The sequence below is a fragment of the Lactuca virosa genome, chromosome 5, assembly GCF_052849685.1.
Source record: "Lactuca virosa cultivar CGN04683 chromosome 5, Lactuca_virosa_CGN04683_v6, whole genome shotgun sequence".
Lineage (NCBI taxonomy): Eukaryota > Viridiplantae > Streptophyta > Magnoliopsida > Asterales > Asteraceae > Lactuca > Lactuca virosa.
The window spans coordinates 425923761-425948558 of NC_136430.1; the positions used below are offsets into that span (position 1 = coordinate 425923761).

General features: G+C 37.2%; 1 protein-coding gene across 13 annotated transcripts; it reads left to right on the forward strand.

Moving 5' to 3' along the window:
- Positions 1 to 721: 721 nt before the first annotated feature.
- Positions 722 to 3744, forward strand: LOC145112809 (uncharacterized). 13 transcript variants are annotated; one of them, XM_079048930.1, is made up of 14 exons: positions 723 to 1113; positions 1222 to 1309; positions 1410 to 1447; positions 1607 to 1689; positions 1813 to 1896; positions 2029 to 2081; positions 2179 to 2222; positions 2317 to 2379; positions 2460 to 2535; positions 2658 to 2737; positions 2824 to 2897; positions 3075 to 3130; positions 3316 to 3356; positions 3458 to 3744. In XM_079048930.1, exons 1-5 carry the CDS (start codon positions 1025 to 1027, stop codon positions 1830 to 1832), a joined length of 318 nt encoding a protein of 105 aa, XP_078905056.1. In that variant the 5' UTR covers positions 723 to 1024; the 3' UTR covers positions 1833 to 1896; positions 2029 to 2081; positions 2179 to 2222; positions 2317 to 2379; positions 2460 to 2535; positions 2658 to 2737; positions 2824 to 2897; positions 3075 to 3130; positions 3316 to 3356; positions 3458 to 3744. The 13 variants fall into 13 exon arrangements, 10 of the variants coding, with proteins under 10 accessions (XP_078905061.1, XP_078905062.1, XP_078905056.1 ...); XM_079048935.1 differs by having other exon boundaries at positions 722 to 1113; positions 2210 to 2222; positions 3316 to 3744; XM_079048936.1 differs by having other exon boundaries at positions 722 to 1113; positions 2210 to 2222; positions 2320 to 2379; positions 3316 to 3744.
- Positions 3745 to 24798: the final 21054 nt, after the last annotated feature.

Here is a 24798-nt window from a genome sequence, read left to right on the forward strand (position 1 = left end):
TAACAAAATCCACATTAAATTGTTTCCTAAAAACCTTAGGTGGTAAATAACATGCTTACTTTAATCAAATAACTAAAGCTACATGGAAATTGATAGAAATTCACACAATATAAGAATTTGATCGCATAAAGGTAAACATGTAAAAGAACTAAACAAAACCTTGAAATTACACAAAGGGTATTATATCATCAAATAGATAGTGTTCGTAAAGAGCGGATATAAACAAATTGAAATTGAGAAGTTGTGGAATTTTGATTACCTTCATAAAGCCATCTATAAAATACATGTAAAGTATTGATAATCGGCTTGTAACATTCATCACCATCAACGGAAAAACAAAAATAAAATAAAAACAAATCAAGTGAGAACCGCAAGTCTAAACCCTCCAAATCGATTACATCAAATAATAAGTTGGTTCAATTTGAGAATTTTTCCTTAACCCAGAAGAAATCGAGAGTTTATTCCTGAATGGAGAGAAGAAGATGGAGGCCAACCCATAAAACTGGTGATATCAAGGTTCTAGGAAAGAGAGAAACAACAACGGTGACATTTGGGTTATAGATTATTTTTAGCGGTTGGTTGATGAAGATGAATTGTTATATATATATATTAAAGATGACCATTTCATTGAACAGTGAAGTGGAGTGTTTTTTTTTTGGCAAGAATGGTCCATGGATGTGTTGTTTCCGTTTGTTTTTTGTTCCAGGGCATTTTATGGAAATATTCACATTCTTTATACACGTGTTGATGATCGTTTGGTTTTATCCGCTTCCCGATCTTTCCCCCTGCGTCCTTGTCTTCGAAATTTCAGATGAGCATCCAAACCTTCTGTTCTCTTTCTTCCTTCGGAGGTGCTAGAGAAGGTGAGCCGTTTTGGATCGGTTTTTGATCACCATGACCGGCCAGCAGGAGGAGCAACAGCCGCCGTCACTAATCTATATACGTCTACTGCCTTCCGGTTCCTTCCACCGCTTCCATTTTCCTATGTTAAACTGAGTCCTCTCACCGTCGTCGAAGCCGGTAGATGAGAGCAATTGATCTTCGACCGCCGCCTTCTTTCTTCCTTCACAGTTCTCGGAATAGCTCTAAAGTGATGTCTACATGTTATGTTATGTTCGTTCTTGATCAGGTTTCTGTTTTGGGATTAATTGACCCGCTGCTTTTATTTTATCCTAATGTTTATACGATTTTTGGTTGTTGATTGTTTTTTATACAACAAAGGTTGAAGTGGTCCATTGGTGCTCCGATTTATCAACCCCACCTTCAGGTGCTTCTCCAACCTAATTTTTCTCAAATTAAAGCCATAGAGGTAGAATTTTTCTTTTTCTGTTTAATTTTCATATGACAATCACAGTTGTTTGGATTCCTTGCTTCTCTGTCGACTTGATTGTGTGATTACTTACTACCAGTTGAAGGTTGACTTATTGAAGATCTGGAATCAGTCCAGGTAAAGCTCAGTAAAACCTCAATTGATTTATGCCCACCAGCTGTTTGTTAAAATGACAAATATAGATTTTACACCTGTTACATTATTATTTCTTTACTTTAATTTTTTCGTGTATATTAACTGATTAGAAGGGTTTTTGGTCATTTTTTTAACTGATAGGTATGGAATTCAGGCCTGGAAATCTTTCAACAGTCTTTGGGTGGAGGAGCCACATCTACTACTACTACATTTCAAATTGAAAGGTTGTATGAAATTAACCATTGATCTTATCTTAGTGTTCATATTAATATAATTACAGAAAGACACAATATTGTTGTAATTAGCATATACTCAAGAAATCTAAATTACCTTTTTGATGTTTGCAGGGAAGCTTTGCTTAAGGTAGATGGGTTCTGATATTGATCCAAAAATGAAAGCAGAGAGTGAGAACGTGTGTTTCAAACTTGATGGTATGTACTTCATTTTATCTTTTGAATTACTCCAAATTTACACGACGAAAGGAAAATAATTATTTGCAAGGTTGGTTCAATTTCGTTTCGTTTTGAAGATCTATTAACACATATTTTGTTTTTTGTTTTTAGTTTGATAACAAATTCGACTATAAAGTTTCTCAACAGTTACAAATTCGCCTCAGGTATGTAATGTTAATATGTTATACCACTGTCCATTCTCTTTTCGCCCTCTTTTTGTCTTTGTGGTTGATTTTTGGACCTGGTTCCTAAACTCAAAAGGGTTTTACTGTTATTGCATTCGGACTGGCAGTGTACAGCTTGATGTAAGTTTATCTTTTTTGTTGTTCTTTTTATGCCCTGATTTTTGGTTGTCTCTAATTTCTTTCTATTTGTGGTGGTTTTATGTGATTTCTGAAGAAGAAAAGCTAGGGTTCTGTAAACCGTTGTGTCTTCCTTCACAGCTTCTCGAATGGGTCCAAGGTACTATTCAAATCCTACATTCCCTCTCGATTAGGTTTCTTAACTAAATTTTCTATGTGGAATGTATACATCAATAACAGGAGGCGTTTGTGGCTGCTTATGAGGATTTAACAAGCGGCGCACCTGCTTTACTTTTTGGACATGTTATAACATGAGGTTGCATTTTCTTGCTACTGAAAAGCGTGGCCCATATCAGATTACTGTTACATTATTGTGCTTATTAATTTATGTTTTTTGGAAGAATAAATATTATTGATTTGTTTTTATTCGTTGTTTAGGTTCTTGTGAGAAACATCCCCTCTGATGTTCATGAATCCGTTTGTGAATATGTTAGACCATTTCCTGTCCTTCTTTCTTGGTTTGATTCCAGCAACAAAGTTTCTATACTTTTTTTTTATGTGTGTATGTTATTTTTATAGCTTACTTGATGTATATGTGTCTCAGGTAGATGCTAGCATTTATTTGTGGAGGTGGGATACCTGTATTATGATGTTGGATGTTGTTCGAATAATTACCAAGTAAGATAATTGTATTTTTTTTTAAAGAAAAAATTGCTTAGTAGTTAAAGGAAAAACTTATGGTAGCACGAATTTTCCATTTAGTTTACTCTACATTTATCCTTATTGGTGAGTAACACTTTGTTGGATCCAATCCATACATACATAAATCGTGACCGAATGAAATTTTTTATGTAGGGTTAATGAGTAAATGAACTAAAGAAAGATGCTTATGAAGCAGGGTTTCATTTGCGGTATTTCTATCTATTATTTTGGATATTTACAGTTCATGTATTTTATTGGATGGAAATTCAATGAATAAGATTTATAGGTAATTTATTCGAAATTAACAATGTACTTATATATATATATATATATATATATATATATATATATATATATATATATATATATATATATATATATATTCTAATTTCAGGGGTTTTCACGCCAATCGATAGGCCTACGGCACATAATAAGGTAGACTGTCAAAATTTTGCGTTCTTCCAAATGACGTCTATACCATATGGTAGTCTACTCATTCACACCATATGTTTATACCATATGTTTGATATTGTTAGTGCGAGCAGCAACCATTTTCTAAGCGAGCAGCAACCATTTTCTACTTCAACAACTTCTACTTATAGTTGTTTGGTGTTTTGTGACTAAACTACCCCTATGTACAGTTTTTTTGTTCGTATTTCAATTTTGCTGAAAGATCAATTTTCCCCTACACTCAAATATGCATCAGTGTAGTAAAATGGGACAGTATTTACAGTTTTTTTTATGTTCAAATTGAATGCAAAGTTTTTTTTTATTAAAATTGACTGATTTCATCAATAAAAAATATCTTCTTTTTTATCATTAATAGTTTGTGACCGAACTACCCTTATGTAATGTTTTTTTTGTTCATATTTCAATTTTGTTGAAAGACCAATTTGCCCTTGCACTCAAATATGCCACAGTACAGTAAAATGGGACAATAGTTGATCAAACTATAAACAAATAGTTGATCAAATGACATATACAAAGAACAAACAACGATAAAAATTGTCGCATCGGTTCCCACCTAGTTAGGCATAAATTAAGACTGATTTCCTATATAAAAGGATATTAATTAATTTAACAATTTATAGTTAAGATTATAAAATTTCCCTTTGTAGGTTTTTGAAATGATTGGTCGATATTAATACCACATCCACATAATAATTGTCCATCTATATATGAACATTCTATTAGAATGAAAGTTTATAACATTTTTTAAGAAAACATAAATAAGAAGAAAACATGAATATTATGAGAAAATATACAAAATCTATTAATGAACTAATAATATATCGAATATTTACATTGTGTGATTGTGATACACAAAAGCATTCTTGATTAATAACAACATTATAATAATTATAACATTCTGAAAAAATAATAACTGTAATTTTTAAAAATAACAACATTCTTAAAATGTGAGTGTGATCAATCTTTGATCCATTCTTCAAGTCATTTATATCACGAATGCATTGCTAAATATTTTGTGGTAATACATGTGAAACAACTGCACATTAAAAATATGATTAATTAACTACAATTCTATCATAATGCAACAATAAGACTCGTAAAAATTCTAACAGAATGCATTACTTTTTTGTATTTCCAACCACTTAAACAGAACCATTTGATTATACCAAAATAACATAATACACTTACCCATTACTACTGTGTAACTAAAATACAAATTATAAATTTTTAAAAATATTCTTGAATAATCATTAAACCTAATATGCAATTATCATTTTCAATTCTAATCGAGTGTATTTCAACATAATACACTATACAAAGTGCAATGTATTATTATAGAATATAGTACTTTTCCTAAAAAAATTAGTATTTTGTGATAATACATTGACAAATAGGGAGATTGAGTAACATAATTGAATAAGAAATTAAAAAGTATCATGCAAAGCTCCAAAAGGCTTATCTTTCAGGAAATAAAAAGGATCACGATCCCCTTATGTCAAGAATTCATCGAGAACTTTCTTGGTTCCATAACTAGCAAACACGGCTTCTGTTTTTGTTGGTTACTACAACAAAGTTCAAATGATCATGCGATACACAAACAAACATAATATGGTGATATAAATCTATCTATGTATCATAACCAAAATGATAATGCCCATAAAAGAAAAGCATTAAATTATCACATGTTATATTTTAATAATATATCATGGACGTGAAATTACCCACGGTTGATTGACAACCAAAACTAAAAAGTAACCAAAATTTCAATATCAAAACTATGACAATACAAAAGTAAACAAAAAGCAAGAATGATCATAAAATGTCATAATTTCACAAGTAAAATACATGGATGGAAAAAGAAATAAAAAATAGTCTAATGAAAAACAACATGTTTGCATCTTTCTTCTGTCTTATTTTCTTTACGATAAATTTAAACAAAATAAATAACGTTCGTGCCACTAATCGCATATTAACACATGAGCGGACAAAAATTAATGCCTTATATTTTCTCAAAACTTCTTTAACGTCACTCAAGTTAAACTTTGTTTATAGTGGTAGAAAAGACAGCTGAATGGGTAGGGTTGAATGAAATTCAAGAAAAAAGAATTTATAATCTTATCAAAATAACATAATTACCTGGAATGATGGAATTGTGATCAGCAATGTTGATGTGGTGCAAGAATCGGCTGGAGGAATTGGGGTGGAAGCCTCTTAGTGATGGTGGCCTAGGGTTATGAAATATGAAGTATGTTACGATGATTTAAAGAGCATTAATCCATTGCTTAAGGGATATACCATCTTTATTATTTCAGTTATAAAAACAATTTTGTATAATATTACTCATTTACCCTTATTTGTTTACCTTATTTGTTTAATTAATGATTTTTTTTTTCTGAATTCTCTTTGGTTCTTACAACAGTGTTTATATATATATATATATATATATATATATATATATATATATATATATATATATATATATATATATATATATATATCAAGGTTGCAAAAATCGCTGGACGGTAGCTCGGTGATGGACTAGGGTTAAGGAAATAATCGGTCAGACGGAGATTAATTGGGGACAATTAATTATTATGAAAATTATTCAAAAAATTAATAAATCTAAATTTAATCCTAATAATATATGTAAATAAGAATAAAAGTTTAATAAGCATGCACAACAAATTATCATCCAAAACAAACATAATAGGTTAATAATAAGTTCAACAAACACACCAAATCATCATCCAACAAGTTCATAATAAGTTTAAATAGCACAGAAATAAAAGATATTATCTTCTAATATTCTCCACATACTTCCATTATTTGAACCCCATCCGACTCATATTCGTCTTCTTTTAACACTTGCTCCTCACTCTCATACTCAAAATCTTCATCGGAAAGTTCCCTCGTTCTTGGACTTTCTCGAGGTGGTTGATTATCATCGGTTCCTAGATCTTCATTAAACATTTCGGGGTCTACTTCATCTACATCAACAATCCATTCTTGAGCCGAGAGTGAATGATTTGCTAATAGCACCTCCATATTTCTATCTTTTTGCTTTTGGTTTTTTTTTTCCCATTAAACTAGCATTGAATTTAACATAAATGATATGGACATATTTAGTTATAAAATCCATGCATTATCTTAATACTTTATGTTGTTTTTGTCTCAAATATTGAACAAAAGGTACTTAATTAGTTTAAAATTTCATTTTTAGCAACAAAGACATGCTCGAAAGGAAAAGGAAGCGGATTTAGTGATTCGAAGCTTGGAATTTGGATTTTGAAGAAAGAAGGCAAAATAGAAGAACAAGTCAGTGAGTTTATCCTAAAACTCGACGAGTTGATGATATGAAGAATCCCGACAAAATAGTGTCTTGCCGTACACGTGATTTTAATGAAAAACTCGGCGAGTTTGGGTCCTCCAACTCGATGTGTTGAGCCTATTTTCAAAATCTATTTAAGGATCGTTTCTGCTCGAAACCCTAACATTTGTTGGAGGATTTTAGCGACTTTTGGAGGCCAGAGACATTCTCAAGAAGCTTTGGAACTCAGAATTCGACTGGAGGTTAATTTTGAAGAGATCAAAGGCAATTAATCATTAATTTTCTCTTAACTCTTTGTGTGAATCATGTTTACAACATTAGATTTCGAGTTTATGTATTAATTTGCTGAAGTTATGGGCTAAAACACCATACTTTCGTTTAGAATAGATGATCTTATGACTATTTGTTGATTAAGTGGCTTTGGATTATATTGATTTGGTTATTTATCTTGTTAAGTTTCTTAAAAGATCCTTATGTGTTAATTACAATTATTTTCTGTTAATGACTACGTATATTGAGTTGTATGAACATATGCTTGATTACTTAAATCTTATGGTTTTGTGAAAACAAGATTGTATGCCTAGTGTTGTGAACATAACCTAGGGTTAACTAGAGAATAAATAAGTTAATGTGTGAGCATGTATGATGACCAACCATATATGAGTTAATTGAACCAACCAATTTGATTAACTATTATTACAAGTCTTGCTTGATTCAAATTGAACACTAGTAAATCCTTTGATGTAATCACTTGATCACTGCTTGAATTGGTTTATTTGCTAAAGGATTAGTAATAGTGAACATGAACCTAATCACATTAGAAATCGGTAATTGATAATATATTAATCCATTGCACTTGCCACGAAATCAACCATAAGAATAAGTGAATCGAATCTAAACGGAAGTCTCTTTAATCTTATTGAATCTAGTTGTCTTTTTCTTCTCTTTTAGTTGTTAATTGTTCTTTGCTTAAGTGTTTAGTAATTGCTAAGTTTCTAGTCTTTCAAAACTAGAGAAAAAACCCCTTTTAATAACTGTTTTATTTAGATAATATTAGTAATATTTTAATTCTTTGCTAAGTGTTTAGTAACTGGTAAGTTTCTAGTCTTGCAAAACTAGAGAAAACACCCCTTTTAATAACTGTTTTATTTAGATAATATTAGTAATATTTTAATTGTTTACCGTTCCCTGAGTTCGATACCCTACTTGCCTACACTAAACTGCTAATCCATAGGTACACTGCCCTCCGTGTGTTTGTTTTTGTGTTAGAGTTAGTTAGGATTAAAACTAGTGCATTCCACACGTATCAAGTTTTTTGCGCCGTTGCCGGGGAAACGGTTCTAAATATTTAATTTTATTTGCTAATTGTTATCGATCATTTGTGTGAGATTTTTCTCATATAAAGTTACGATTTTTCTGTTTTTAGTTTTATTATTATGTATTTTCCAAATCTTGATGCTTTTCTTGAGGTAGTAGTATAGGAAATTGAGCAAGAAGATGAGGAGTATGACTCAGATGAAGATTTGATGAAATTGGGAAGATGGTTAGAATACATATTGTCTAACGAACAAGAACAATCTGAGTCACAAGAGCTAAAGTTACAAGATGAAGAATTTAATCTAGAAAGAGATTTGGAGGAGCTGGAAAGGTTGCTGGCAGAAGGGCCAGACGAAGAACAAGAACAAGCTGAGTTACAGAACCAAGCCGTGGTTTGACCATTACCACGACGTGTCACACCCCCAAACCGGAGCGGCGGAAACATCCAGGGGTGGATGACTTCATGTTTAAGTATCACAACACACGCATTATAGTAATCAAAGTACAACAAACATTGCATTTAAAGAAATACTAGTTTTACATAGTGTGTTCAATCAAAGTATATTGACACCATATTATAGCAAAAGATAGAAGACATGACTCTATACAGCTCCGTCTTCTCAAAAATCCCGGGAATATACCTGTTTACTGGTTCCCTGAGAATACAAGTATTTAAAAAAAAGAGTATCAACATTTTAGTTGAGTGAGTACATAAGTATTTATGTTTAAAAGCTTGTTTTCTGTTCCTTGAAATAGTGAGTATATTTCATGTCCCAGAAAATCCAATATTTTCTATTACAATTGAAAAGTAGTTTTAATACCATAAAACTGTCATGTATAAGTATTATTGTACTTTTTGAAAACCCTGTAAATGTGAGTGTGCCTGGTTCTACCAGCTGTAATTGTAAGTAGTAGTATTATACCGTAATTCGTATTATTGTAAAACCAGTACATTGTATAGGTACTCTTTGGTTTAATTATTTGTGACAACCGACAATTCAAGTCAAAGTCAAAGTTAACAAGTCAAAGACAAAGTCAACAAGTCAAACCGGTCAAACTTAACTAGTACTTCTATGTTAAAAGTTATTCTATGAAAATGTGCATTTGTATGTCAAGAATTCAAGTGTCTCGGAGATTTTATGTGTTTAGCAATGTAAAACCCTAAGAAGGGAGTTAGATTCATCAAAACACGACTATGGACCCTTTTGGGGACTTAAATCAATCATAAACAAAGCATACCGGGTTCACGAACCTTGCATTGCGAGTCTATACACTAATATTGGCTAAAATAAAATCTCTCTCAAATCTCTCTCAACTTTTTATAGTCATCCGGGTCATCCCGACCCTTAACTTGGCCAAAAATCACTCAAAACGGGAAGTTTACTTGAAAAACAGCCCTATAGGACCGAAACCCTAATGAAACCGAGCCTCTTGGAAGCGAAACCCTAAGAAGCGAACCTCTTAGAGTCGAACCCTGCTAAGACCGAAACACCTCATTTGGACTGAAGCTACCATAGACCGAAGCCGAACTTCGGAGGACCGAAGGTCCCTTTCGGACCGAGACCCTGACGAGCCGAAACAGCTCCGAGCGAACCGAACCACCGAGACCGAACCTCATAAACAATCGAAATGAACCGAGCCTTCGGTCAATTTCTCTTCCTTCTCACCTTCGGACCTGAACTCCCCTTCGCTTCCTTCTCACTCTCGGTCCTCAACACCAAGAACCGAACCTTCGCAGGTTCGCCCCTTTTTGTCCGGTTTTCGACTACTTTCGCCTGTTAAGCCCGTTTTTGACGGGGATTTTTTTTACCAAATTCATATCTTTATCATTTTAAACCCCCTAAACTCATATTTTACTCATATATCAAGAAATTATTAAATTATAAATCATTATTTTCATTAAGAGAAATATCTAAGGATATTCTACCCCACAAGTGGGTCAAGTGTGCCCACTTGCCTCCATGTGTCACCTTCTCATTAGCCCAACCCTATCCACATCACACAAACCAAGGAAAACATCCTCCCAACTTTGCAAATTGCTCCAGCAAACTTCTATATAAGGAAATCCCTGGAGGATTTCTTGAATTTCCTTGATCACTTCCTTCACCATCAAACACTTACACACTTCGTAACCTTCAAGAGAGCCTTCTTTTCTCTCTACTTCCAGCCACTTTTTGAAGGTGTTCTTGAGCTATTACTTCACTTTTTGGTAAGTATCTCATCTAAACTCAAGTGTTATTCCATGTTTTCATAACATCTTCGAATCATCTACCCACATTTTAACACCGAAAATCGTTCTTAGGATCATCCAACATTTCACGTGTTCATCAAGTGTTCTTGACTTGATACTCCTCGTCTTCAACCTTCCACTCTTCAAGAAATCACTCAATGTGAGTTCATACCCCTACATTTTCCAGTTTTCTTTAGTTTTCAGGGAGGGAATACAAGTTAAAACACCAAAACATATTTAAACCTTAACTTGACAGCTTACAACATAAAAGTTGTGACTTGTTCGCGAACTGTTTTACCCGACTTAAACTTAATATTTTTAAAAACTGTACAATATGCAAGTAGCTCAGGTTTATACCTTTCTAACGACTACTCACACGCGTTTATACAATTTTTATACAATTTATGGCGATTTTTACAAAACTGCCTATCACCGCAGCAACAAAATCGGACCAGGCTGTGAAGATGAACGTTTTCACACTGGTTTGAGACCAAAAAAAATTATAAGAAAATTTATGAATGCAGTAGACACTCTTTCAAAACTCTCAGAGTTTACGGATTCAGTTTTTGACTTACGATGATATTTCTATAAATATTCTAAAACAGGGATAGTTAAGGATAGAACTGTCAAAACAAGTTTAAAAGTTATTCACACCTTGTAACATGTTGAGCAAAGTGTGTAAGATTTACACTTAGTATTTTCAATGTCATTTTTATTGAAATACAAAGTCATGCATAACAAGGTTTCATTAAAACATAAAACACTCTTGATAAACTATAATAGGTATAGTTTGAACACCTCGTTTAACAAAGAAACAGTAATACAATCGATTTACAAAACGGGTATTTAATTACAAACTATGTGAACTTGTTAATGAATAAAATTGTGAGACATTCACCTTCAGGGTACTCTTAAGTACAACAGAAAAGTCCTGTAGTTATAACCAGAATCTCTTGTAGGGAGAGCGTGATAGTTGTGTATAGATCTATATTGGGTGTGACAAACCCGCACCTAAGCTTCTTGCAACAGCTAGACCGACAGGTCTGGGGTGACAAATGTCATAACATTCCGATGCCTGAAGAATGTCGAGTACGAGGCCTTCGAGTTTTAGCATGGTTATAACAACTCGCATGGGGAATTAACAAAACACACAGTTCATGGGGATTCACAAATCTCACAAAAAGGAGTTTTATTTAAATATAAAACCACACATAAGCATGACGATTTACTTACATATACTAAGTCTTGGTTCAGTTAAGACTACAATAAACCTTTTAGAAAATATTGGATTTTCTGGAAACAAACTTGCAACAAACTTTAAGGAACAACATCCCTTTTTCATTCATATATTGCTTATGAACTCACCAACTTTAGTGTTGATACTCTTTCAAAAACAACTTGTATTCTCAGGTATTCAGTAATACAGGTAACCACAAGGTTTTGAAGGCAAGACGCTAAGGCACAGATTTTTGTACTATTTTGACATCATATGTAATTTATTTGGAAACATGTATTTTTGCAACGATGCAACCTTTTAAATTATATTTATGATGGTTGTGTTTACTTTCTTCACTATGGTTATGATACTGAGTATGACGTCATCCGCACCCGAACGTTTCCGCCGTTCCGGTTTGGGGGTGTGACAGATTGGTATCAGATCTTTGTTTATAGTGAACTAAGTATATTGAACCACGTAAGATATACAAACTATTAATACAACGGGACAAAATTCTCTGACGTAGCTTTTCAAAAATATTTTAAAAATAAGAATTAGTATTTTTATAAAAATATACTTACAATCGCACTCATTAATTCAGTATCTTAATCGCAATAACATAAAAGTATTAAGACAAGTTGGACACCATGATCCAACTTCGGGGTATGTAGTCAGATCTTGGATGAATATAGCCTGATCAACTATATTTAGCCAAGGTATGACCGACGTATGCCGAAGAAGAATCATGATGAGCAACAAGTCTACAACTTACCAAAAACCTCGAGAATCAAACATAAAAATACTATAGGAGTATTTTAACACCAAAAACCGTAATAAATCACATTATAAATTGCAATAACTAACTTCTTACACCCAAGCTTCTCGCGATATCCCTCTTATCCCTATTCTCGTACAGGCGCAATGACAGGATTTCACTTGCCGGGTGACCCCTACTTCCCCAACCAAGGGAATGCCGGTTGGATTGTGGAAGACCCAGAGGAAGATTCCGAAGAGGAACCCATGGAAGATGAAGAACCCATGGAGGATGAAGAACCCATGGTAGAGGAAGAATCCGTAGACGGTGAAGAGGAAGAAGACTCAGATGGAACCGACTCAGAACCCGAGGTCTACAATCCACACCCTGCCCCTATCCCTCCGCAACACTTCCAGGGCCCGACGCCCTAATGGGCCGAAAATATACATAGATGGGGCCGAGAGCAAGGTCAACGTCCTCCTTATGGCATGCAACGAGGTTTTTACGACCTCAGCAGTGGAGGATCAGCCGACAGAGCCCTTCCTATCATAGTTCACCGTGTCGCACGCCACGAGGAGCAAACAAGGATGAACACCCGCCACCTCATGGAAATTGGTGCCACCAGCCAAGTCAACTCCGTTCGTCTTTGCCGGTTGGATGATGACCACGATCGGACTCGAGACCGCACCGAGGTTCTTCGACGGGAAATGACCGATACCCGAGCCGAAGTACAAGAGCTCCGGGAACACCGAGCCACTCTAGAAGGACGTCTGGCAGAAGCAGAATGCCAATCGGTAGAATTCAGAGCTGAAATGAGGGAAACAAGGAACTTCGTGTCTTCACTTCGTGTTCCTCAGAGCTTCAACCACCGCAAATAGTGTCTGCACTACTCGCTTCAGTTTAATCTAGTTTTACAGATAAATATTACTATTATTTTCTAGTAATTTATGTCCGATCTCGCGATTCAAGTGTTTACACTTCCGGGATCTGTTAAGCGATCAAAATTTTTCCATACATTGATGTAGCATAGACCCCTTGTAGGGTCAAATTTTCCCAAATATTGTATACTAAGTTATATCAATGAAATTGACGCGCTATTTGTTTTAATGGGAACATTACATCAAATTCATAACATGGATTATTTTCAGATTAAATTTACTGGTGGTCAATCTATGATTGCTTGATGTATAAATCAAAGTTATATATATAATTAAGACCTTGTCGACCTAGAAATGGTGGGCCCAGGGCAGACCCATTAGATTCGAAAGTTTACTTAATCTTAATTATATGTAATTATTATACATCAAACGGTTGTTGGATGGGCCCGGTATGGATACTATCACAGACATTTCATATGAATCAAAACTATCAAAATTCATAAAGTCTATATTTCATTATCTATAGACCTCTAGTATGGATGGAGTCTTACAATATCTTTACAAGTCGGAATCATGATGCATATAAAGAACTAATAATGTTTAGTTTTAACTCTCAACTTGTGAGTGTTATCAAAGACTTATTGTCTTTTCATTCTTGATATGGAAGAAGATGCCACCTTGTAGAAATCCTAGACGTGGCAGCGCCGCAGGGACTGCAGCGCTACCACCACCACCCCCTCAGTTCGACCCAGTTATGTTCCAAGCTGTCGTAACAGCCGCAGTAACAGCCACAATGTCCCAAATCAGCACCAATAACGCGGGTAGTGCGGGTAATGGGGCCACAAATTCTAACCACGGGGACAGTCAGGGACGCTCGAGAGAGTGTACCTACAAAGACTTTATAAATGGCAGGCCCAAAACCTTCAACGGAAGCGGATGTGTCATAACATTGCTGCAATGGTTCGAGAAAACCGAATCCATCTTCGAAATATGTGCATGCCCTGAAGCAAGCAAGGTCAAATTTGCAGCATGCACATTCTCTGAAAGGGCCCTTACCTGGTGGAATGGCCATGTCAAAGCATTGACACTTCCGGTGGCTAATTCGATAACATGGGAAGACCTGAAAACCATGTTAATGAAGGAGTATTGCCCAAGGGACGAGATACATAAATTGGAAGAAGAACTTTGGGGTCTCAAAATGACAGGCTCTGACATCCTGTCTTATACCTCAAGGTTCAGCGATCTATCCATGCTGTGTCCCGGAATGGTTACTCCGGAAAGCAAAAAGGTGGAAAGATGCATATGGGGACTATCTCCCCAAGTTCAAGGAAACGTATTGGCCTCAAAGCCAACTACCTTTGACAGTGCCAAACATCTGGCACAGCAACTCATCGACCATAAAGCCAGCCATGGCACTGTGACAACCACTCCCGAGCAAGCAAAAGGGGGAAGCAACAAAAGGAAGTTCTGGAACAAAAAGAAGGGTCAACCTGCTCAAATCTGTCAAAAAGCAACAAGTGGTTGCTGTGCACGCTGCCACAACCACTGCCACCCCAACTCCGATAAGGCAATACGCCGGGAACCTACCCAAGTGCAACAAGTGCAACTTTCACCACAACGGCGCATGCTGTGAAATGCATTGCACCAACTGCAACAGAAAGGGGCACATCGCTCGATTTTGTAAAGCTCCAGTCCAACAAAACGCACAAGCTACCAACACCGGGGCAAGTCGAACCTGCTATGGTTGTGGAGAAGCAGGACAGTTCAAGCGGGACTGCCCGAAGGCAAGAAACCCCAACTCTAGTGAAGTGGGCAGAGTTCTAGCGATAGGTCACGAGGAAGCAGTTGCAGATCCAACTGTGGTCACCGGTACGTTTCTCCTTAACAATACATACGCATGCATTCTTTTCGATAGTGGCGCGGAGAAAAGCTTCGTGAGCCATCAATTTAAATGCTTGCTTAAACAAAAACCACAAACACTAAAAGACACATTCACTGTAGAAATGGCTAACGGAAAAACAGTGAACACTAACGACATTTACACCGGGTGTACCCTCACCTTAAACAATCACTCTTTCCAAATCGACCTTATGCCGGTCACCATAAAAAGTTTTGATGTCATCATTGGCATGGATTGGTTATGCCTACACCATGCTGAAATCCTATGTCACGAAAAGGCCGTTCGCCTTAATCTGCCAAGTGGTGAAACCCTCGTCGTCTATGGCGACAAACCTAGCACGAACTTTCAGATCATCTCTTGTGTCAAGGCTTAAAAGTATCTCCGCAAGGAGTACCACGCCTTCCTAGCCCACGTGGTACACTAGAAACAAGAAGTGAAAAACATCAAAGACATTCCGGAGGTCTGTAATTTCCCCGACATAATCCCGGAAGACCTTCCAGGAGTGCCCCCTGCTTGACAAGTCGAATTACGAATCGATCTAATTCCTGGATCTACCCCTGTAGCCAAATCGCCATACCGATTAGCCCCAACTGAAATGCAGGAATTGTCCAGTCAATTAAATGATCTGCTAAGCAAAGGTTTCATTAGGCCAAGCTTCTCACCTTGGGGAGCACCGGTCTTGTTCGTCAAGAAAAAGGATGGATCGTTCCGTATGTGCATTGACTACCGAGAATTAAACAAACTCACCATTAAAAACCGATACCCTTTGCCTCGAATCGATGACCTCTTCGACCAGCTGCAAGGAGCAAGTTTCTTCTCAAAGATTGACCTTAGATCAGGGTACCATCAACTACGAGTTCAAGAGGAGGATATTCCCAAGACAACCTTCAGAACGCGCTATGGTCACTACGAGTTTGTAGTGATGCCTTTTGGCTTAACAAATGCACCTGCGGTGTTTATGGACCTGATGAATCGGGTGTGTCGACCTTACTTAGACAAGTTCATAATTGTTTTCATCGATGATATACTAGTCTACTCCCGAAGTAAGGAAGAACACAGCCAGCATTTACGTCAAGTCCTGGAGACACTGAGGGCGGAGAAATTGTACACAAAATTTTCAAAATGCGAGTTCTGGATTCGAGAAGTGGATTTCCTCGGACATGTAGTCAGCAAGGAAGGAATACATGTGGACCCTTTAAAGATCAAGGCAGTCGAAAGCTGGGCAGCACCAAGAACACCCACAGAAATCCGATAATTTTTAGGACTCGCCGGTTACTATCGAAGATTCATTCAAAACTTCTCCAAAATCACAAAACCACTCACCACCGTGACCCAAAAAGGAGTGACTTTCGTCTGGGGGGATAAGCAAGAGGCTGCGATCCAAACACTGAAACGAACTCTGTGCAATGCTCCGATCTTGTCCTTACCAGATGGAACAGAGGACTTTGTGGTATATTGCGATGCATCAAACCAAGGTCTAGGATGTGTGTTAATGAAACGAGGAAAAGTCATTGCCTATGCCTCAAGACAACTGAAGACGCACAAGGTAAACTACACGACGCACGATCTCGAACTGGGAGCAGTAGTTTTTGCCCTAAAAATCTGGAGACATTACCTCTACGGCACCAAGTGCACTATCTTCACCGATCACAAAAGCCTTCAGCATATCCTCAATCAAAAAGAACTCAACATGAGGCAAAGACGATGGGTGGAATTACTAAAAGATTACGAATGTGAGATTCGTTATCACCCGGGAAAAGCCAACGTGGTTGCAGACGCCTTGAGCAGAAAGGAATACTCGGGCCGCCGAGTAAAGGCGTTAACCATGACCATCCATTCACACCTGTCCGCACAAATCAAAGAGGCACAGGAAGAAGCCTTAAAACCAGAGAACTTGACAGGTGAAGCATTGAGGGGAATGGACAAAAATCTTGAAGTCAGGGATGATGGGGTTCGTTGTCTCATGAACCGGATCTGGACACCAAAATTTGGTGGATTTAGGGACGTTGTCATGAACGAAGCTCATAAAAATCGTTACTCCGTGCATCCCGGTTCAGAAAAAATGTACTTAGACCTCAAGAAGCTGTATTGGTGGCCAAACATGAAAGCCGAAATAGCTACCTTTGTGGGCAAGTGCTTGACTTGCGCCAAGGTTAAGGTGGAGTATCAAAAGCCCTCGGGACTACTTCAGCAGCTAGAGACACCCGAGTGGAAGTGGGAGCAGATTACGATGGATTTCATTACCAAGTTACCTAAGACAACGGGTGGACTTGACACCATTTGGGTAATCGTCGACAGATTAACCAAATCCGTACACTTCCCACCAATAAAGGAGACAGATAAAATGGAGAAACTGACAAGGATCTACATTAAAGAAGTGGTGCGACTTCACGGAGTACCGATATCCATTATCTCTGATAGAGATACTCGGTTCACGTTACGGTTCTGGCAGTCACTACAAAAATCTATGGGAACTAGACTGGACATGAGTACAACCTACCACCCACAGACTGACGGGCAGAGTGAAAGAACCATTCAAACGTTAGAGAACATGCTAAGAGCTTGTGTGATAGACTTTGGTAAAGCTTGGGATGCTCACTTACCCCTTATCGAATTCTCATACAATAATAGTTATCACACTAGCATCAAAGTTGCTCCGTTTGAAGCCCTCTATGGCTGTATGTGCAGATCACCCCTGTGCTGGGCTGAGGTGGGCGATACGCAACTAGCAAGAGGTCAAGTTCCTAACAGCGCACTCACTGGCCCGGAGTTCATAAGGGAAACAACAGAAAAGATCGTCCAAATTCGAGAACGAATGAGGGCTTCGCAAGACCGACAAAAGAGCTACGCGGATAAGAGACGGAAGCCTTTGGAGTTCCAAGTTGGGGATCGAGTACTACTGAAGGTATCACCTTGGAAGGGATTAATACGTTTTGGAAAACGTGGGAAACTAAGTCCAAGGTATATCGGACCATTTAAAATCCTCGCCAGGATTGTCCCGGTGGCATACAAGCTACGATTACCACAGGAACTCAACAACGTTCATCCTACCTTTCATGTGTCGAACTTAAAGAAATGTTTGTCTGATTAGACCCTTGTCATTCCTTTGGAAGAAATTGAGATCAATGAGAACCTCCACTTCGTAGAGGAACCTGTTGAAATCATGGATCGAGAGGTAAAATCGACGAAACAAAGCCGCATTCCCATCGTAAAGGTCCGCTGGAACGCCAAACGAGGACCCGAATTTACTTGGGAATGTGAGGACCAAATGTAGCAAAAATATCCACATCTATTCCCCAACCCTTGAAGTCCCACTCAAAATGCAAATTTCGGGACGAAATTCCTTCTAACGGGGGGATAATGTGACAACCGACAATTCAAGTCAAAGTCAAAGTCAACAAGTCAAACCGGTCAAACTTAACTAGTACTTCTATGTTAAAAATTATTCTATGAAAATGTGCATTTGTATGTCAAGAATTCAAGTATCTCGGAGATTTTATGTGTTTAGCAATGTAAAACCCTAAGAAGGGAGTTAAATGCATCAAAACACGACTATGGACCCTTTTGGGGACTTAAATCAATCATAAACAAAGCATAAAGGGTTCACGAACCTTGCATTGCGAGTCTATACACTAATATTGGCTAAAATCAAATCTATCTCAAATCTCTCCCAAATCTCTCTCAAAATCTCTCTCAACTTTTTATAGTCATCCGGGTCATCCCGACCCTTAACTTGGCCAAAAATCACTCAAAACGGGCAGTTTACTTGAAAAACAGCCCTATAGGACTGAAACCCTAAGGGAACCGAGCCTCTTGGAAGCGAAACCCTAAGAAGCGAACCTCTTAGAGTCGAACCCTGCTAAGACCGAAACACCTCATTTGGACTGAAGCTACCATAGACCGAAGCCGAACTTCGGAGGACCGAAGGTCCCTTTCGGACCGAGACCCTGACGAGCCGAAACAGCTCCGAGCGAACTGAACCACCGAGACCGAACCTCATAAACAACCGAAATGAACCGAGCCTTCGGTCAATTTCTCTTCCTTCTCACCTTCGGACCTGAACTCCCCTTCGCTTCCTTCTCACTCTCGGTCCTCAACACCAAGAACCGAACCTTCGCAGGTTCGCCCCTTTTTGTCCGGTTTTCGACTACTTTCGCCTGTTAAGCCCGTTTTTGACGGGGATTTTTTACCAAATTCATATCTTTATCATTTTAAACTCCCTAAACTCATATTTTACTCATATATCAAGAAATTATTAAATTATAAATCATTATTTTCATTAAGAGAAATATCTAAGGATATTCTACCCCACAAGTGGGTCAAGTGTGCCCACTTGCCTCCATGTGTCACCTTCTCATTAGCCTAACCCTATCCACATCACACAAACCAAGGCAAACATCCTCTCAACTTTGCAAATTGCTCCAGCAACCTTCTATATAAGGAAATCCCTGGAGGATTTCTTGAATTTCCTTGATCACTTCCTTCACCATCAAACACTTACACACTTCGTAACCTTCAAGAGAGCCTTCTTTTCTCTCTACTTCCAGCCACTTTTTGAAGGTGTTCTTGAGCTATTACTTCACTTTTTGGTAAGTATCTCATCTAAACTCAAGTGTTATTCCATGTTTTCATAACATCTTTGAATCATCTACCCACATTTTAACACCGAAAATCGTTCTTAGGATCATCCAACATTTCACGTGTTCATCAAGGGTTCTTGACTTGATACTCCTCGTCTTCAACCTTCCACTCTTCAAGAAATCACTCAATGTGAGTTCATACCCCTACATTTTCCAGTTTTCTTTAGTTTTCAGGGAGGGAATACAAGTTAAAACACCAAAACATATTTAAACCTTAACTTGACAGCTTACAACAGAAAAGTTGTGACCTGTTCGCGAACTGTTTTATCTGACTTAAAATTAATATGTTTCAAAAATGTAAAATATGCAAGTAGCTCAGGTTTATACCTTTCTAAGGACTACTCGCACGCATTTATATGATTTTTCTACAATTTATGGCGATTTTTAGAAAACTGCCTATCACCGCAGCAACAAAATCGGACCAGACTGTGAAGATGAACGTTTTCACACTGGTTTGGGACCACCAAAAATTATAAGAAAATTTATGAATACAGTAGACTCTCTTTCCAAACTCTCAGAGTTTAGGGATTCAATTTTCGACTTACGATGATTTTTCTATAAATATTCTAAAACAGGGATAGTTAAGGATAGAACTGTCAAAACAAGTTTAAAAGTTATTCACACCTTGTAACATGTTGAGCAAAGTGTGTAAGATTTACACTTAGTATTTTCAATGTAATTTTTATTGAAATACAAAGTCATGCATAACAAGGTTTCATTAAAACATAAAACACTCTTGATAAACTATAATAGGTATAGTTTGAACACCTCGTTTAACAAAGAAACAGTAATACAATCGATTTACAAAACGGGTATTTAATTACAAACTACGTGAACTTGTTAATGAATAAAATTGTGAGACATTCACCTTCAGGGTACTCTTAAGTACAACAGAAAAGTCCTGTAGTTATAACCAGAATCTCTTGTAGGGAGAGCGTGATAGTTGTGTATAGATCTATATTGGGTGTGACAAACCCGCACCTAAGCTGCTTGCAACAGCTAGACCGACAGGTCTGGGGTGACAAATGTCATAACATTCCGATGCCTGAAGAATGTCGAGTACGAGGCCTTCGAGTTTTAGCATGGTTATAACAACTCGCATGGGGAATTAACAAAACACACAGTTCATGGGGATTCACAAATCTCACAAAAAGGAGTTTTATTTAAATATAAAACCACACATAAGCGTGACGATTTACTTACATATACTAAGTCTTGGTTCAGTTAAGACTACAATAAACCTTTTAGAAAATATTGGATTTTCTGGAAACAAACTTGCAACAAACTTTAAGGAACAACATCCATTTTTCATTCATAAATTGCTTATTAACTCACCAGCTTTAATGCTGATACTCTTTCAAAAACAACTTGTATTCTCAGGTATTCAGTAATACAAGTAACCACAAGGTTTTGAAGGCAAGACGCTAAGGCGCATATTTTTGTACTATTTTGACATCATATGTAATTTATTTGGAAACATGTATTTTTGCATCGATGTAACCTTTTAAATTATATTTATGATGGTTGTGTTTACTTTCTTCACTATGGTTATGATATTGAGCATGACGTCCTCCGCCTCCGAACGTTTCCGTCGTTCCGGTGTGGGGGTGTGACATTATTCATACACTAATCGTATTGTTCATATCTCTTTGTGAGTTATTATAACCATACTAAGACTAGTAAGCTGGATACAACGCTTTACGGGAGTTAGAACTGTAACGACATTTGTCGCTGATAAGCATACCAACCTAATTATAGCGAACAGTCTGAGTGCGGGATTGTCGATCCCGTATAGATCTATACACATTTGTCTCGCTCTCTGTCCGGAGATTCTGGTTATAATTATCAGGACTTTAATAGTATTGCTTAAATAAATAAGCGAGTGAACTTCATCTCACAAAACCATATTGACGAGTATGTATATAATAATTATAAAAAGTCATTTTGAAATTTATGATTGATAGCATGTCTCTATTAATACACTTGACTGTAAAGTATTTGTACGAGAGTATATTGTTAAACTTTGTATAACTGATTAATAAATTGTATGAGAGTTCTATAAATTATACCTATTATAATTTATATGTGTATTTTGTTTGACATGTAATATTCATGAAAGTATCCCCCCTTGCTCAACATATTACAAAGGGAATATAAATCTGATTGAAATACCTTTTATATTCATATATTTATATATATAATATATATAAATATAATTTTGGTAAAATATATGTTAAAAAAATGTATAAAACATTTAAAATTGTTTTAAAAATATTTAGAAATCATTTATTTTTAAACACAATATTCTTGTGTTAGACTTGTATTTTCCCCCTTAAAATAGTGAAAAATAGTAAAAAGTAGGGGTGAACTCACTTGAAAAAGATGGTGATTTGGACAGCACTTCGTTGCTAGAAAATACTTTATTGCTGAAAACCGGGTTTTGCGAGGGTCGAGTTAGAAATCGGAAGACTCTTTTATTGTGGACTTCTGGTCCTTTGGGATGTTCTTCGGGTGTTAGATATGTTATTGGGACTTCGGGGGTTGTAAGGAGGTTTATGGAAGTCAAAGAAGTGAAAAAGTGTGAAATATGGTGTAAAAGAGGTGAAGGAACCGGGAGATCTCACACCTCTTATATAGGGTGCGAGGGTTCGGACCGAAGGGGGGAGGAGGACACGCGTCTCGGTTCGCAGGATGACACGGGCCAGAGCTCGGACGCGCCACAACGCTGGAAACGCGTCGGAATCGGATTGGGTTGCGCTTCGGATGCGTCACCAGCTCGGACACGAGGCGGACACGCGTCTCGCATGCGAAGGTGATACGTGGCCGAACCCGGACCTTGCCTATGTGAAATTTCTCGTTTTTTGTGCCTTGAACTTTAAAAATTCATAACTTTCGCATACGAGCTCCGTTTTCGACGTTCTTTATATCCACGCGTAGGTGAGATTATACTCTACAACTTTTGTTTAGACTTCGTCGACTAACTTTGAATTTATTTTTAATATTATTATTTTTAACAGGCCGGGACAGGAAAATCCGTTAAAAATTCATAACTTTTTCACCCGATGTCGTTTTCGTCTGTCTTTTTACCGTTGTATTACTATTGACGAGACCTTCGATTCTCGTTTAGGTTGTGTCGGCTAAAAATCTTCCGATCTTTATTTCAAATTTCGGGTTGTGTACTGTTGTGTCGAAACTTAGAAAAATCATAACTTCTTCGTTATAACTCGGATTTGGGCATTCATTATATTTTTGGAATCCTTGACACGATCTCTACCACTATATTCATCCCAAACAAGTTTATTTAACATTTCATTTTTCAGGGTCGATTATGTAAATGCACATAGTATTCAAAAATTTCTCTTTATTATTTTAAAAAGAACTACAAATTGATCAATACTATTACATTGATTCGAAATAACGGGTTGTTACATTATCCCCCCGTTAGAGGGAATTTCGTCCCGAAATTATTTCTAAAGTGGTACTCTTGGACTAGGGAAAAGATGTGGATATTTTTGTTTCATCTGATCTTCCCGTTCCCAAGTGAATTCAGGTCCCCGCTTGGCATTCTAGCGAACCTTCACTATTGGTATACAGCTTTGTTTTGTTATTTTGATTTCCCTATCCATAACTTCCACTGGTTCTTCTACGAAGTGTAAACTCTCGTTTAATTCGATTTCATCAAGTGGAATTCCAATAGTCTCATAAGACAGACACTTCTTGAGATTTGAGACATGAAAAGTGGGATGAATGTTACTGAGTTCATGCGGTAGTTTGAGTTTATAAGCAACCGGACCAATTCTAGCAAGAATCTCGAATGCTCCGATGTACCTTGGACTTATTTTTCCACTTTTGCCAAAGCATATCATTCCTTTCCAGGGAGAGACCTTTAACAAGACACGGTCACCAACCTGGAATTCCAAGGTTTGTCGTCGTTTGTCCGCATAACTCTTCTGTCTATCTCTAGAAGCTTTCAACCGTTCCCGGATTTGGACAATCTTTTATGTGGTTTCACGAATGACCTCGGGACCGGTTAGAGTACTGTCGGGTATCTGGTTCTTGACTAGTTGTGTATCGCCCACTTCAGCCCAGCACAGAGGGGATCTGCACTTACGGCCATAGAGAGCCTCAAAGGGTGCAACTTTGATGCTAGTATGATAGCTGTTGTTGTAGGAGAATTCAACAAGTGGTAAATGGGTATCCCAAGTTTTACCAAAATCTATCACACAATCCCTTAACATATCTTCCAGGGTTTGAATTGTTCTCTCGCTTTGCCCATCAGTTTGAGGATGGTACGCTGTACTCATGTCAAGATTTGTTCCCAAGGACTTTTGCAATGATTGCCAAAACTATGAGGTAAATCTACTATCTCGGTCAGAGATAATAGATATCGGCACACCATGCAATCGTACTGTCTATTTAAGGTACGTCCTTCTTAATTTCTCCATTTTATCAGTTTCTTTTATTGGCAGGAAGTGTGCGGATTTGGTTAATCTATCAACAATAACCCAAATAGTATCATGACCACCCGTTGTCCTGGGTAACTTGGTTATGAAATCCATTGTAATTCGCTCCCACTTCCATTCGGGAATTTCTGGCTGCTGGAGTAGACCCGAAGGCTTTTGGTATTCTACCTTGACTTTGGCACAAGTAAGACACTTGACCACAAAGGTAGCAATTTTGGCTTTCATGTTTGGCCACCAATAAAGTTTCTTAAGGTCCAGATACATCTTGTCTGAACCTGGGTGAATGGAATATCTTGTCTTGTGCGCTTCATTCATGATAATCTCTCTGTAACCACCGAACTTTGGTGTCCAGATTCGGTTGATGAGATATCGGGCTCCATCACCTTTGATTTCTAAATTCTTGTCCATTCTTCTTAAAGATTCACCTGCCACATTTTCGGGTTTCAAGGCCTCAAGTTAAGCCTCTTTGATCTGTGTGGATAAGTGTGAATGGATAGTCATGGTTAACGACTTTACTCGACGTACCGGGTATTCTTTTCTGCTAAGGGCATCAACTACTATATTGTCTTTACCAGGATGATAACGAATTTCACATTCGTAATCGTTTAGTAGTTCCACCCAACGTCGTTATCTCATGTTTAGTTCTTTCTGATAAAAAATGTGCTGGAGCCTTTTGTGAT

Coding starts and splice junctions, on each gene's coding strand:
- LOC145112809 (XM_079048935.1), top strand. CDS start 1,025: ATGAGAGCAATTGATCTTCGACCGCCGCCTTCTTTCTTCCTTCACAGT. Junction 1,310..1,409: donor CTCAAATTAAAGCCATAGAG/GTAGAATTTTTC, acceptor ACTTACTACCAG/TTGAAGGTTGACTTATTGAA. Junction 1,690..1,812: donor ACTACATTTCAAATTGAAAG/GTTGTATGAAAT, acceptor TGATGTTTGCAG/GGAAGCTTTGCTTAAGGTAG.